The sequence below is a fragment of the Chaetura pelagica genome, unplaced genomic scaffold (assembly GCF_000747805.2).
Source record: "Chaetura pelagica isolate M959 unplaced genomic scaffold, ChaPel_1.0 scaffold299, whole genome shotgun sequence".
Lineage (NCBI taxonomy): Eukaryota > Metazoa > Chordata > Aves > Apodiformes > Apodidae > Chaetura > Chaetura pelagica.
Genome location: NW_009954507.1, coordinates 344868 through 359319, shown reverse-complemented (window position 1 = coordinate 359319; position 14452 = coordinate 344868). Strand labels below are relative to the sequence as shown.

At 45.3% G+C, this 14452-nt stretch overlaps 2 protein-coding genes across 2 annotated transcripts; both read left to right on the top strand.

The window, feature by feature from the left end:
• Nucleotides 1–5633: 5633 nt before the first annotated feature.
• Nucleotides 5634–9453, top strand: SMIM11 (small integral membrane protein 11). The gene is made up of 3 exons (XM_010004660.1): nucleotides 5634–5743; nucleotides 7345–7524; nucleotides 9264–9453. The coding sequence occupies exons 1-2, from the start codon at nucleotides 5723–5725 to the stop codon at nucleotides 7510–7512; spliced, it is 189 nt and encodes a 62-aa protein (XP_010002962.1). The 5' UTR covers nucleotides 5634–5722; the 3' UTR covers nucleotides 7513–7524; nucleotides 9264–9453.
• Nucleotides 9454–13701: 4248 nt separating this feature from the next.
• Nucleotides 13702–14451, top strand: LOC104395011 (chromosome unknown open reading frame, human C21orf140; the record flags this gene model as incomplete). Its single annotated transcript, XM_010004678.1, has 1 exon — nucleotides 13702–14451. A coding segment is annotated over exon 1 (750 nt), but the record flags the coding sequence as incomplete, so codon positions are not given.
• Between the last annotated feature and the right edge of the window lies 1 nt (nucleotide 14452).

Genomic DNA, 14452 nt, shown 5'->3' with positions numbered 1-14452 from the left:
CCTGCCCTCCTACCTCTCTGCCTGCCCTCCTGTCCCTCTGCCTGCCCTCCTGCCCCTCTGCCTGCCCTCCTGTCCCTCTGCCTGCCCTCCTGCCCCTCTGCCTGCCCTCCTGTCCCTCTGCCTGTCCCTCTGCCTGCCCTCCTACCTCTCTGCCTGCCCTCCTGTCCCTCTGCCTGCCCTCCTGCCCCTCTGCCTGCCCTCCAGACCCTCTGCCTGCCCTCCTGCCCCTCTGCCTGTCCCTCTGCCTGCCCTCCAGTCCCTCTGCCTGCCCTCCTACCTGCCCACCCTGCGTGCCATTCTGTCTGCCTGCCACCCCCGCCTACCGCCCTGCCTTCCTGACCCCCCCACGGGCCCTTTTCCCGCCCAGGTAGTAGCAGAATTTCCCTCTCCAGAACCCGCAGCCTCCCGGCTGCCTCTTGGGTGAGGGAGGGTGAGGTTGCAAAGCTGCTGGAGTCACTCCCGGGCAGGCCAGACCCTGCTGCCTGGGAGGGCGCTTGGCTGTGTGTGAATCTCTCGGGTTTTGTTGTTTCCTGAAGGGAGCAAAAACAAAACAAAACAAAGCAGCAACTGAGTGTGAAAGAGGGATGTGAAGTTATCGTTTGTGGAAAAAGCTTGGTTTCCTCAAGCATGTGTGTGGGTTGCTCTCTGTGCTGAGCTCTGGTGCTGCGTGAACCCGGGAAGGTGACCAGGGGCCCGGGCAGAGGTGGGCAGAATGGAGGCAGCAGAGGTTGCCAGCCCAGCAGACCCTCCTAGGGCAACAGGTGGTATCAGACAAGGGCCTGCAGCTTGCAAGGGGCCCTGGGATGTGGCTTGAAAGGATGCTCTGGAACCCACAGTGGAACAGTCATCTATGCCACTGATATTTTGGTTTTGATTTTATTTTAATTGAGACACTGGGACTGATACATCCCACCTGTTCTTGTTTTCCAGAGTTTGGAGCATGTGAGGAGCTGCCAAAGGAATCACTAATATTTTCATTTTTGCTTCTTCAGGTATGAAGATGTTATTGTGACTCTATGTTCTCTGTGTTCCTTGAGTTGGTGATAATTTAGGAATTTATCAGTGACACTAGTGTACAGTGAGTGATTACAAAGGCATGTAGTGGTAGGACAAGGGGTAATGGTTTTAAACTAGAAGAAGGTAGATTTAGATTATAGTTTAGGAAGAAATTCTTCACTGTGAGGGCGGTGAGACACTGGCACAGATTGCTCAGGGAAGCTGTGGATGCCCCATCCCTGGAAGTGTTCAAGGCCAAGTAGGATGGGGCTTGGGGTAGCCTGGTCCAGTGGGAGGTGTCCTTGCCCATGGAGGGGGGTTGGAACTAGATAATCTTTAAGGTCCTTTCCAACCCAAACCATTCTATGATTCTATGAATACACAGTTCTTTTTATGGATTGATGTCATGACCTACCTACATGTATAGGCTGTTAATGTGCACAAGTCTGAGTGCTTCTGGCTTGATACAACCACTGGCGGTGGTTTGTGATGGAGTCGTAGTGCAACAGGTCTGGCTCACAGTTGCTTCCTCTGTGTTTCTCTTCAGCCATTGGGCTTTGCCATATTACTGTGTTTTCCCATGACCCAGTCATTTTGTTGTTGGGGTTTTTTTTTGATGGTGTTTTGGGTTTTTTTGAGGAGGAGGCTTGTCTTGCAGGTGCTATGACTGTCGCATGACACATGTAGTGGTGAGTCCTCCACTGACTATCCAGGTGGGCCCCTCCCTTTAGTGTTCAAGGCCAGACTGGGCTTTGAGCAACCTGTTCTAGTGGGAGGTGTCCTTGCCCATGGAGGGGGGTTGGAACTAGATAATCTTTAAGGTCCTTTCCAACCCAAACCATTCTATGATTCTATGAATACACAGTTCTTTTTATGGATTGATGTCATGACCTACCTACATGTATAGGCTGTTAATGTGCACAAGTCTGAGTGCTTCTGGCTTGATACAACCACTGGCAGTGGTTTGTGATGGAGTCGTAGTGCAACAGGTCTGGCTCACAGTTGCTTCCTCTGTGTTTCTCTTCAGCCATTGGGCTTTGCCATATTACTGTGTTTTCCCATGACCCAGTCATTTTGTTGTTGGGGGTTTTTTTGATGGTGTTTTGGGTTTTTTTGAGGAGGAGGCTTGTCTTGCAGGTGCTATGACTGTTGCATGACACATGTAGTGGTGAGTCCTCCACTGACTATCCAGGTGGGAAGCGTGCCTTTTGCTTCCTGAAATAATGTGCATTAAAGAAGACAGCAACAAGAGACATGGAATGAAACTCCTTTTCTAGTTCAGGACTTACCTGGCCATCACTCCATTTCAAATGCAGTCATATAACCTTAGTAGCTTGCTGCTTTCTGAGACTGATGACTTTTTATAGTGTTTCACAAAGTGGATAAATTGGAGATGCTCAGAAATCCCCAGTAGACAAAAGGAATATCTCGAGTCCCGTTTTGTTGAGAAGATTGAGTTATTGGCAGGCTGAGTGAGTACCCAGATGCCTATGTGGATATTTTCTGGTGCATGCAGGCTAGTCAATACTCTGCTGCTGCATAAGCAAACAATGGTGTGAGTGGCTGGGCTGTGATGTGGTTGCTGTGGTGGTTTGAAGCTGTAATTCAGTGGCTGAGAGTCCTGGATTCAATTCTGTGCTCCACCACAGACTTCCCATCTGACTGGGACCCAACTCCTTTGTCTGGGGTGGTCTATGTTGCAAAACACAGCATTGGGCAGAGATCCTGGGGCTGGTATCAGCTGAAGTCTAGCTCTGGGACTTGGTGCAGCCCTCCCTGAAAGCTCTTCAGTTCTGCTGAGGACATGAGCCTTTAGGCCTGTGTTGGTGACTCCTTCCACCTGCTCTGGACCCAGAAGACCTCACAGCTTTTGAAGATAACGGAGGATTACTAGCACAGCACTGCAGTGTGCAGTAGTTTGATCTTCACAGAGGAAGTGTGAGTGTAAATAGGCTAGTAATTGTGAGGTGCAATCATGGTAAAGAAGGCCACCAACAGGTGTGAGAAAGATATAATTTTATCCCCACCTGCATGGGAGTCTACAAGTACATGATGGTTAGTTTACGGAGCATCTGTTGCAGTCTCTGGCAGGGCTTCAGGCAGAGCCTAGTGCTCCTGTTTCTTTCTCACATGGCTCAACACGAGACCTCCTTGTTGAAAGTGAAGGTAATTGTGACCTTCTGTGGGGCCCAGTCTCCATTTCCAGTAGCTCTGTGTTTGTAAAGGGAGCTTGCATTTTCCTGAGGAACGAACAATGCCTGACTGTGGATGTGTTCTGAACTCGTATCTGTGCCTTATCTGCCTCTGAAAAGGCAAACATCAGCTGTTTAGTTGCCTGCATGCTTTTAAGATACCACAACCTTGAAAGTACAGTGCCTGAGCTTTTTGCTTTTGAATTTATGACCTCAGTGCTAGCAAACTGTTTTTTTCAAATGTGAAGTCAGTCCTGCCTTTTTCTCTCATTTTCCCACTTTGTTCTCACTGCCCCATGCCCGACTCAACCAATTTTTTTCAGTCCTGGAGTTTCAGCTGTATTTAATAAGGTTTGGATCAAAATGGAGACTGAAAGAGTCAAGAGGTGAAATGGGGAGAAGTGCTTGACCACCAGAGGCTGGTGGCGTAGGATGTGGGAATGCCATATGGAGAGAGTAGTGCCTTCCCCATTCAGTTCCAACTGCAGAAGACACTGTGAGGAAAGATTATCAAAGGTGTCAACTCTCAGAGGAAACATTTTGAATCAAAACACCACTCTTTAGAACAAAGGGAGAATTTTTTTACTTCCTGTCCTTTGTGGCTTCAGTGCAGCTACTCCTGGTGGATACACAATTGAGGCAGATTCAGGCTCGTGTCTCAGCAAAGTGGAATTACTACCAAAGTGTTGTGCTGAATGCTTAAATAATCAACTTGTAACCACGAGCATTTGCAGGAGTGTGCACTGTGTTACACATCATATGCTGCTTCTTGCTGGTGGGACAGTACCCTGCAATCATACCCCACAGATGGGCTTGCATAATGTTTGCTGAGATTAAAACTTTTTCTGTATGTAAAAAACCACTAAAATCCCATTTTCAGCATCATACACTAGATGTAGCCTGTCAGTGAATGGCTGCAATTCTTCTCTTTTTATAATGTTGCAAAATTGATTATGACTGAAGCACAAAATTCACAGCAATTTAGGAGATGTGTGAAGACTGTCTGATGAAGCCCCCACCCAAATCAGCATTTTGAGATGAGGACATCCCAGTTGGGCAGTGCAGTCTCTGCAGGTTAGGCCAGGCTTGTGTAACTTGAGTTTCACTGAGAAACATGTAGCCATCTGAATTGTGCACTGAGAGCCAGATTCTGCTGTGATGTGGGATTTTTGCTGTGAGTATCTGGCAGGAGACTTCAAATCTTAATGGTTGCTGAAATTCTAGAGGAAGCATTAGAAGTTAAAATGCCACCTTTTTGGAGGTGAACTGCAACCAACTCATTAGTTGACAGCTGCCCTGACATTTTATCAACAGGAGAAGGGAGCTGCACAACTCAGGATCAGCACAGTAAACACTGAATGACAAATGAGTTGGCCACACCACTGCTTTGCTGTACTTCGATCTTGCTAACAGAGATCTCCAGTTGTGTCTCTCTGTGGGGCCATTTCCAGGGTGGTCTCTGCAGGGTGAGGATTTTGCAGCTAGGGAAGAGGACACCCTAGCTGGAGAAACAAGGGCATCTGTGCAGAAGCTGGCTGAGCAGCTCAGGAGATGCAGGGACATTTACTTGACTCCCTGTTTCTGAAGAAAGGTCAGCAGCTACTGTGGTGGTGTGGTGGTGATTTATTCAGCCCAGCTGCTTGTGAAGGTTTGGACTAAACTGTAGGGCTTCCTCCTGCTTTTTGACAGTGACTCTGTTGTTACACATACAGGAAATACCTCGAGGGGGTCAGGCAGCAAAATGTGCTTACTTTGAAATCCAGCAACTGAAACAATGTCAGTGCTGGTGGAGCAGCAAGCGGAGTCTGGAGGGCAGTGTTGTGGCTGTGTGCTGCAGCCTTCAGCATCCCCTCGGGCATTCCTCAGCACTGAGGTTCAGCTCTGAAACATATATTGACCACTCAAGGAATCCAGTCAGTGGCTTCTGTGTTATGGGCTGTATAGAGAATTTAATTTATCGGTAAAGCAGAGAATTGGTAAAAGATACTAGATACTAGGATTCATCAGGCATTTGGGCTCTGAATGGAGCAGGTGGGCTTCAAACCCACAAGACGTCTCTTCTAGGTGTGCTTCTGTCTGCTACATCTCAGACATCAGTGAGGTGGTGTGATGTGAGTGTGTCAAGCTTTTGAAAGCAGCCAGCATTGTGCTGTCAGTTGAGCAGCTGCTGGGGTGTGCAGCCTGTGGTGGAAGTGCAGCCTTCACTCTGTGCAAGCGTGGCACCTGCCTGAGGCTTGTCAAATCCCTGTTCTTCAGCAGCACAGACGTTGTTCCTGTCACTCAGCTCCAGAAAGGCCCATGTAGGTCATTCCTGAACCATGTGGCACCAATATTGCTGCCAGGCTCTGTGCAGCAGATGAGCTTTTCAGAGAGCTGCAGGGTGGATGTGCCGAGTAGAAAGAGATTGGCTAATTCTTTTTTAATTTCCATTTTTTCAAGATGCTTCTGCCCAGGTCTGTGCCTTTGGAAGTGTGACGCTTGTTGGTGCTGGGAGCAGCTTGCTTTGGGACAGCCAGTGTAACCACGCAACCAAGATGGTGGCATTTAACTGGAAGGTGAGCGTGTTTCACATTCTTAAGGCAGGAAATTTCTGCTCTTTGAAGCAGAATTTCAAGCTCTTTCAAACGTGCAAGGTATCGTTGGGTGGGTCCTGTGTTTAAAGATGGCTTCCTTGCCTAGGTGAACCACTACTCTTTCTGCACCTCAGGGACAGAGGACTCGTTGTTGTTGTCTTTTCTTGCCATACATGCTTGCACTTGGTGAGCAATCATTGCTGTTGGGGCCTCACACTTTAGACCTGGGCACAGGTCTGCTCACCTCTGCTTCTTCTGGCTTTCCTCTTTCAAGGCTTTTCTCTGTCTGCTCTTTCCTCAGCTCCTTTTGCTACTGGAGGTTGTTTTCTCCACTATGTCTTCTAGTGTATGGGGGCCATAAACATTCTGCAGGACACATGTGTAGGGCACAGAAATGTTTGAGCAAGCACCTCATGCATTAACACTTTTAACATGTTTAATCAAACCACTTATCTAGAAAGCAATGATAACCCCAAGTCTTTGCTTTACTTTTCTGGTATTGCAGAACTGTGGTTTAAAGAGATTGCCACTTATAGTATGTGGGGAGATTGACAGAGGATGATGGTTTTTGGCAAAATTAAAGGGAAGTGGCCTGATGTCAAAGGTGCAGAGGTCAACATTATAAAAGCCCTTACTAGAGCCTCTCTTGGATTTGTAGATTTTAAGGGGTCACACTAGGGGTGTATTGATACAAGACTTTTTCTGTATTCAGTAGTTTGACAATGGTCAAACAGCTTTATGGGATGCTAAGGGTACAGGGGGTACTTGGAGGCTTGCTAAGGGTGAGCTGGCACTGTGAACCTAGAGTGTACCACTGAACTGATCCTGCTGCTCAGAAGGCTCTTTGAAACAGTACCATCGGGTACCTTCAATATCCTTCTGCAATTCACATCTTTCACTGAGTGCCTGTGCTGCTCTTGTAGTTGTATTCTGAGTTCACAGTACTGAGTTTACCCATTTGCAGTTTATTTTCTACTCTGTGTACACTTACAGTAGGATGCTTTTATAACATCGAAATATGTTGTGCAATTTCAGTGATTCCAGGCATTAAAAACTCCTGAAACTGGATCATTGGAGGCTGTGGGGTTTTTTTTTTACTTTTCTTCCAGTTTAAAGGCCTTTATCTATACCTTCTAGATGAAGACAAGTTAATTGCAGAACTACCATGGATTAAAATTTCTAGTAGCACAAAAGTGTCTTTAGGGATCACATCTATAAGCTGATATGCATGGTTCATCTCTTATGCGAGAATTCTTCAGAAGCTTTTCCACTTTTATAATTAAGCTAAGATACTCAGTTCTTCCCCCTTTTCAGCTCTAGATTGTGCCAGTATTCCATTTGCTGTAAAGCAAGCAAAAGACCTATTAAAATGGGCTTTGTATTCAAACTTCACTGAACTTGGCTTTGTCCTTTCCTGTAGACGCTGATCTGCCTAGTCTAAAATTTCCTACAGATAGAAAAACATGAACAGAGGAGCATTAGTATTGCTTTGAATAATGCTGTTGCTGTAGGAAGCTGTACATTCATTTTTAATTGTCCAAGTGTTCCAGTAACTGCTTAAATACATTGGTTTTGCATTTCAGGCTTTGGAGAATTTCCCATTGCTGATGTACATTTTGGCAGCTAAGACATTGATTCTTTGCTTAGCATTTGCTGGAGTAAAAATGTACCAGAGCAAAAAAATTGAAGAAAAACTGAAGAGGGAACGTGAAGAGAAATTTAAAACAGAAGTAGAAAAGAAGGATGATTGAAGAGTCTCTCAGGTATAGAATTCATGTGACATCCCATTGTTCAGTAATGGCACTGACATATTAATTCCATTATGTTTTGGCTTGGATACATTGGGATTGTGCAATTAGAACTATCACCATTATCTGAGTTCTTGTAATATTTGTCTCCTGCCATGCATCAGCGTATTTGCACACCCATATCATGCCCATTCTTTGTAAGAACTGCAGTTGTCACCAGAAAACTTGCCAGCCATGTTTCATTATTTAGATCTTAGGATAGTATTCCTACTCTGCACTTAATCTCCCTGAATTTTTATGCCCAGCCAATTGCACAGGAAATCCTGATATATAAAGAGATGGTTAAATTGGCAAAAAATGCACAAGGGGCACAACAGACAGTATGATCCAGTCAGACCCCTTGGACTTAAATTACAAAGTTCAGATAGAAAAGAATCAGTCATTCCATGTTAGCTAAATACGACAAGTTCTAGGTAGTTTAGCTGTAAGTGCTAAATCTCATGCCATGGAGCTTCCCAAGGCAGCAGAAATTATACAGATGCTGTGTAACATCCACTGTATATACTTCACTGGGAAAAATGGACATCTTTCTGCATAAAGAGCAAAATTAACAATAGAAAATTTCTTAAAGTTTTGGGTTTTCATTCCCTGTGTGCTGAATTCCTTCCCACTATTCTCAGAGTTTAAGCAATCATCGCCTTATTGGATCAAGGCCATAAACAAAGTGAGTGCTGACTAATGCTAATTATATTCCCTGACTTGTTTGGTATGTGGTTTTTGTATCGGTTCATTTCACATCTATCTGTTCTGCAGCAAAATGGGAATGCTATTCCTGCTTGCCCTTTGTAAGGTTGGTGGGAGTTTGATGTAATGTTACTCTTTAATAAACTTACTTTCCTCTTTTGAGGTCATCACCTCACATATAAAGAAAGCTTTGGTTTTTAGAAATGTTAACTAATTTTGATTTCAAACCTTATCACTGTTTTATTTTGTGGAACAGAGTTTGGAAATTCTGACTAGAAAATGGGGTCCTGGAAATAACCATGAGGATGAAGTGGTTCATTCATGTAGGAAAAACAACACTAAAGTGTTTTGCAGCCTTCTGTTTACATCAGATTAAAGACCTGTCTCTAGGCAGACTTGTTCCAATTTAAACTCTTGTTTTGAATTGGTTTAGCTGGCCACTGGAAAATGCTGTGAGAACTCTTTCCACATTTGCAGAATAAGTCAGAGTAAATGATACGGAGTTTTGTTGCTAAACAAATGAGAGAAGTGCTGCCCTGCAAGGGAGCAAGCCTGCTACTTGTAATGAGCAGACCCAATCCATGCTGTGTGGGCAGTGATGGGTCCCAAGGAGTTCTGCCTTGCCAGAGTCCTTAGCCCAAGGGATTGCTGTGCCAGGGTAATGAGCTTTTCCCACAAGGCCTCTGCATCCAGCATGTGATGTTGACCTTGTTGAATGATTGAATGATGTGGAATGATTGGCATTAAAAGCATTTCTGATTTTGCAGAAAATATCCTAGTTGCCAGTTGCCCAGAGGCCCAGTCCTTCCTAAATTCTGCCATCCTTTGGACTGTCTTCCTGTAATGGGATTGTGAGACAGGGCGAATTCTCCTACCCTGAAAATGGTTCTCCTGTGTCAGCACCACAGTGATTAGCTCCGATTGCAGTGTGCCACATGGGCAGGCAGATTTAGCCCATGCTGCCAGCATATAATGCCTGCTGTTCTCACTGCTGTTTCCCCACCCTGCAGATTTTCTGACACTTGGCAGCTTGCATTGGATTCCTTCCTGGGAGAGTGAAGCCTTCCTGTAGACGAAGAACAAGTCAAAGGAATAAAACTCAAGAATAACATCTGCTTAAACTGTATCTCAACTTTTTATACATACAGCATAATATCTAAGCCTCTATTTATGCAATAAAAAAATCCTTTGTAAAAAAAACCAAACACAAAAACCAAAACCAAACGTTAATGGCCTTGGTTGCTGCTTACTCAAATGCTACAGTTAGAACTGCAGGGGAGGCAGTTTTTAAAGATTAGCTGCTAGGAGGTGACTGGTTTTAAAGAGAAAAACGCTCTGGATCCTTCATGAGTGTGTACAGGGTACATGGACAGACAGAAGCGAATGTGAGAGAGCTCTGTGCCACTTGTTCAGAGCAGCTGCTTCCTGCAGACTTGTGGGCTCTAATGAATCCAGATGAACAAACATAGGAGAGGAGCTTTTTCTAGCAGGTCTTTCTCAAGCCACTTTTCATACCCAGGACTTCCTTAGAGTAATGGAAATTGCTGTGTCAGTATGAAAACCTTTGAGGAAGTTTCATGCTGGAGGGTTTCTTACATTATTGTGCTCTGCACAGTATCTGAGGGCTGTGTATGGTTCTGTTATTTACTACTCAGCCTGTGAAGTGGGGAGGGGGTGTTTAATTACCATTACTAGCTGTTCCTGAATGTGCAATAACACCAAATACTGGAGGATAAGCTAACTCAGTCATGATAGGTTAATCAAAGGAGCAGATTTTTTTTTACAGAAACAAAGGCTTAGGCATGTGTAGTAGTGCCAACAGGTATATTTGCCTTCACATTTCCATTATAAAGCACTTCCTAGATCTTTGTATCTTCCCTAAGTTAAGGTGAAGCTGAAACGTGACAGTGGAGAAAGGAGAAGGAGGAAGGGAGGAGGAGGGCCCTCGGGTGGAAAAGCCTAGGAGCCCAGCAGGATGTGGAAGACCTCAGGGATGGCTTGCTCCTGCCCTCTCCCTGCGGCTGCGGGCTGAAGTGCCTGTGCTGTGTTCACACCAGCACTGGGCGCTGCAGTGTCCCACTTTCAGGCCTTATCTGACCAACTTTGTGTGCAGCTGATATGGCTGATGCTCAGAGAGCTCTCGGTGTGGTCGAATTACCAGTGATTTTTTAAATTTCACTGTTCATGCTGTCACCTTGGTGACTGGAGAATGTGTCTTGCAGAAACCCATTCCTGGGATAGAGTGATGTCCTGACTACGAGAACATCAGAACTGCCAGCCTCAGGAATTGGCGGAGCCATTGTAAGCAAGCAATTTCCCTCTATGGTCTCAGCAGTCATTTGCCTGTGCAAAGGTGAAATCGAATGGTGATGTAATTAAACGAAGCTGTGGTGTTCAGTGAGAACAGACGTTGTTAAGCACCTCCATTAAACAACTATTGAGGCAACACACCAAGGTACTTAGCTAAGCCACACACCCAAACCTTGAAAGGAAATTGTCAGGCCTGAGAAGTGTCCACCAGCTTCAAAGGCAATCAGTGTCTTGCCTCCATGTGGTTACTGGTTGCCTTTGAATATTGGCCCCTATCTAGACTTTTTTAGACTCTTGACCAATTGTAGTTTTTTCTAAACCAATAGTAATAGTGAGGGGCTTTTTTTTTTGTTTGTTTTAAAACTTAGCCGAGATTCCCCAACACAATTGCTCTGCAAGTGGAATCAAAGGTACACAATCTCCCTTTAAAGCAAGTAATTTAACATCAAAGCAATAGGGCATCAATTGGGCCCCATTTAGCACCCAAAGCAATCAAGACTGGTATTAAAATCTTGGGGGCCCTACTTTGCCAAACATGTGCTAGAAGGGAAGTAACACAGGGAGCCTCTTTTTTTGTCCCTGGCTTCAACAAGGGAGAAAGCAGCTGTGAGGAGTGTTCTCAGAAGTTCACCTCGTTACCACATGTGCCTCTACAGCCAAATCAGAAAGACTTTGAATCTGGTCCAACCTGGCTGTTTTTCTCCTTAACTTTGGAGTAGCACTACAGCATAGATAACCCCTAGTGCTTCTGGTGAGTGTAGCAGCAGGTTGATACCCTACAGTTTCCAAAATAAGAAGAGATCTTACCCATATTCCCAAACTTGAACCATTATCTGTTCTCTGACATACCAAGGTAGAGTTTTGATCTGTGCTATCACTGGCTAGGTTACAGCAGTTTTTTCTACCCTTGGGCACCCTATGTGCGGAAGTTGCAGCCTCCAACAAGAAAATATGCTGACACTGGGGGGAGACAGCAGCTCAGAATTGTTTCCTTTTCTTGTTCAGAAACCAGATGGGGATGTGAAGTGTAGGTTCGTACTCAGAGAAGTATTATGCGATCAGTCCTGGTAAGTTTGAAAGAGGGATAGGGAATTCAATTCAATTGTGTTTCTGCAAGTGAGAGGAGGCAGGAAGGATGGAGAGCCTTGAAATGCTGAGTGCGTAAAGGTGTGCAGCTTGTTAGACAGCAGGGCATCTACACTGGATCCTTTTTGTAGATGTTCCCATCTCAGAAAGCGAGCCAGGTCACACTCTTCTGGTGCCTACGGAACTACAGTCTCTCCTCCTCCCCTGTTCTGTGAAATTACTCTTCAGCATTCATGTCATAGAGATGGGCAGCTTAACCTTACACAGTACCTCCCTGGCACAGGTTGTACTGTTGGATGTTGTTATTTGTCATCAGGGCCAAGTGTTGAAGACTAAGAAAATAAAAGGATTGCTGTTTTTTAAATTTCTAGTGTTTGCAACCTTAAGCTTGCTTTTACTAACACAAAGGCCATGTGTTCTTAAACAAAAGCTGAAATATTTTGTAGTAATAAAGAAAGGAATTGTTGGGATTTTAAGGGGGAAAAAAACCCAGCTCTCCCAGATTGTTAAATTACTGAAGTGGCTGCTGGAATAGGCCTTTTCTAACCTAAAGAAGCTTAGTGGCTGTGGGGTATCTGTGTTCCTTAAAGCGAAAAATTAGTGAAACATCATTCAGTGGGACTGTTTTTATAGTCATGGAACCATATAATGGTTTGAGTTGGAAGGGACCTTAAAGAGAATCTAGACCTCCCACTGGATCAGGTTGCTCAAGACCCCATCCAACCTGGCCTTGAACAATTCTAGGGAGGGGACATCCACAACTTCCCTGGGCAACCTGTGCCAGCGTCTCACCAACTTTCTCATTATCCATTTTAGACTTTGGCTGAAATGACCTCAGCTTGATTTTAGTACCACTGAATGCTTTCAGTCTGAAGGCCACAAGGTTTTTACCAGAGATGGAGCAGCACTGGTGCTGGAGGAAGGCAGAGCTCCCTGAGCAGTGCCCCAGGGCAGGAGTGATTGCTCTTGAGTGATTGTGCTTCAAGTCAGGTATATTTTTCAGCTCTTCAAAGAGCCTCCATACAAACAACTATTTCTAACATTCCCTTCCTCTGTTTTCCTCTTGGTGATTATCAATTCCAGGTCTTTTGTCTTGCTCTTCTCAGTAAAGGCACTGCAAATATTCTGTCTGGAGCAGAGTCCTTCATGGTTCTCCTTGATCCCAGCTCTAACCTGTGACACTCAGCATCTCTGCCTACCTGCTGACTGTCAACACCCTGGCCTCAATTCTGTCCAATACAGAGCACTGTGGCAAACTTTCGTAGTCCTCTTTCCAGCTAAATCATGGGAGAAACCAGTAGACTAAGCTGAAACAAATCTCCCTTGTTTCAGCCTTCACCAGTTCTTCACAGTCTTTCAAAATTGCTTTCAAAGATGCATCAGCTTGCTGTGTCATCTCCCTGTTGACTGGAGCCCACAAGAAGGACATGGACCTGTTTGAGCAAGTCCAGCAGAAGGCCACAAAGGCCTGGAGCACCTCTCCTACAAAGACAGGCTTGAGAGAGTTGGGGTTGTTCAGCCTGGAGAAGGCTTCAGAGAGACCTGTAGCCTTCCAGTACCTGAAGGGGCTACAAGAAAGCTTGGGAGGACTTGTTACAAGGGCTTGTAGTGATAGGACAAGGGTAAATGGTTTTAAACTGGAAGAGGGTAGATTTAGGTTAGACTTTAGGAAGAATTTTTTTATTTGGGATGGGGCTTTGAGCAACCTGGTCTAGTGGGAGGTATCCCTGCCATGGAGGGGGCTAGAATAAGGTGATCTTTACAGACCCTTCCAACCCAAACCATTCTGTGATTCTATGATTCTATGATTCTATGAGTCTGTGATTCTGTGATTCTGTGTTCAAGACCAATGTCCTGATTAGAAGCTGCCAGCTGTACAGCTGCAGCCTCCCCAGCCTGGTGGGACCATTGCTTTCCAAAATGCCTTTTGACCAGCCACCTGGAAGCCCCTGCTGACGCTGAAGCTGTTGGGTGTGACACCACAGGGTAACGCCAAGCAACGAGTGCACTGTGAGCTCTGTCAGCCTCCTTCAGGAGCCTCCAGATGCCAGCATGCAGCGCTTCACTAATCCACTTTTCAAGCACGTAATTCACAGGGACTACTTTGATGCTGCTTCAAAGAGGCAGTGCCTGCAGTACTTGAGAGCTCTGAGGACACTGCAGCTTAACGGTTTCAACACCATTTTTCTAGGAGAAACAGATATTCCAGAAACTCTCATAACAGGAGAAAAAAAAGCCAAATTGGCCAGCCTGCGCTGGCCAATATGGACACTTGTTCATGCTGGCAGCAGCCAAGGGTGGGTGCCCTGGAGGTATAAACTGCTATTAAGAGGTGATCTGCCCACCCATCAGCAGAACAGTATCTTTCAGGAGTTGTGTGATTCTCTGACCGTCTCCTATGGGAACTGTGTAATTGTGACAAGGGATAAAACGCAGCTGATGCATGTGGGGGCAACTGATGGCCAGGAGCTGGAGAAGGGAACTCTGCCACCAGTGCCAACAGCAATCTACGTGTCCAGCATTAAGTGTTGTCCTGAAGTTGCCAGAGCAAATGGCCATGAGATTCTTGTTGTGCCTTCGTCTTACAACTATCTCTATCCTATGGATTTCGCTTGGTCTTCTTTGAAATGGTTTATTATAAACAACAGGAAGGACTTTGCCCTGAGGTCTTTTGACAGCACCCACTCCTACAGGTGTATCCTCTTCAGTGACTTGATTTTTAAAGGAATAGAGAATATGACCCCAAACAAATGGAGGGTAGCATTTAACAGAGTGAAGAGATGGGAGAACTACTACCTTGACG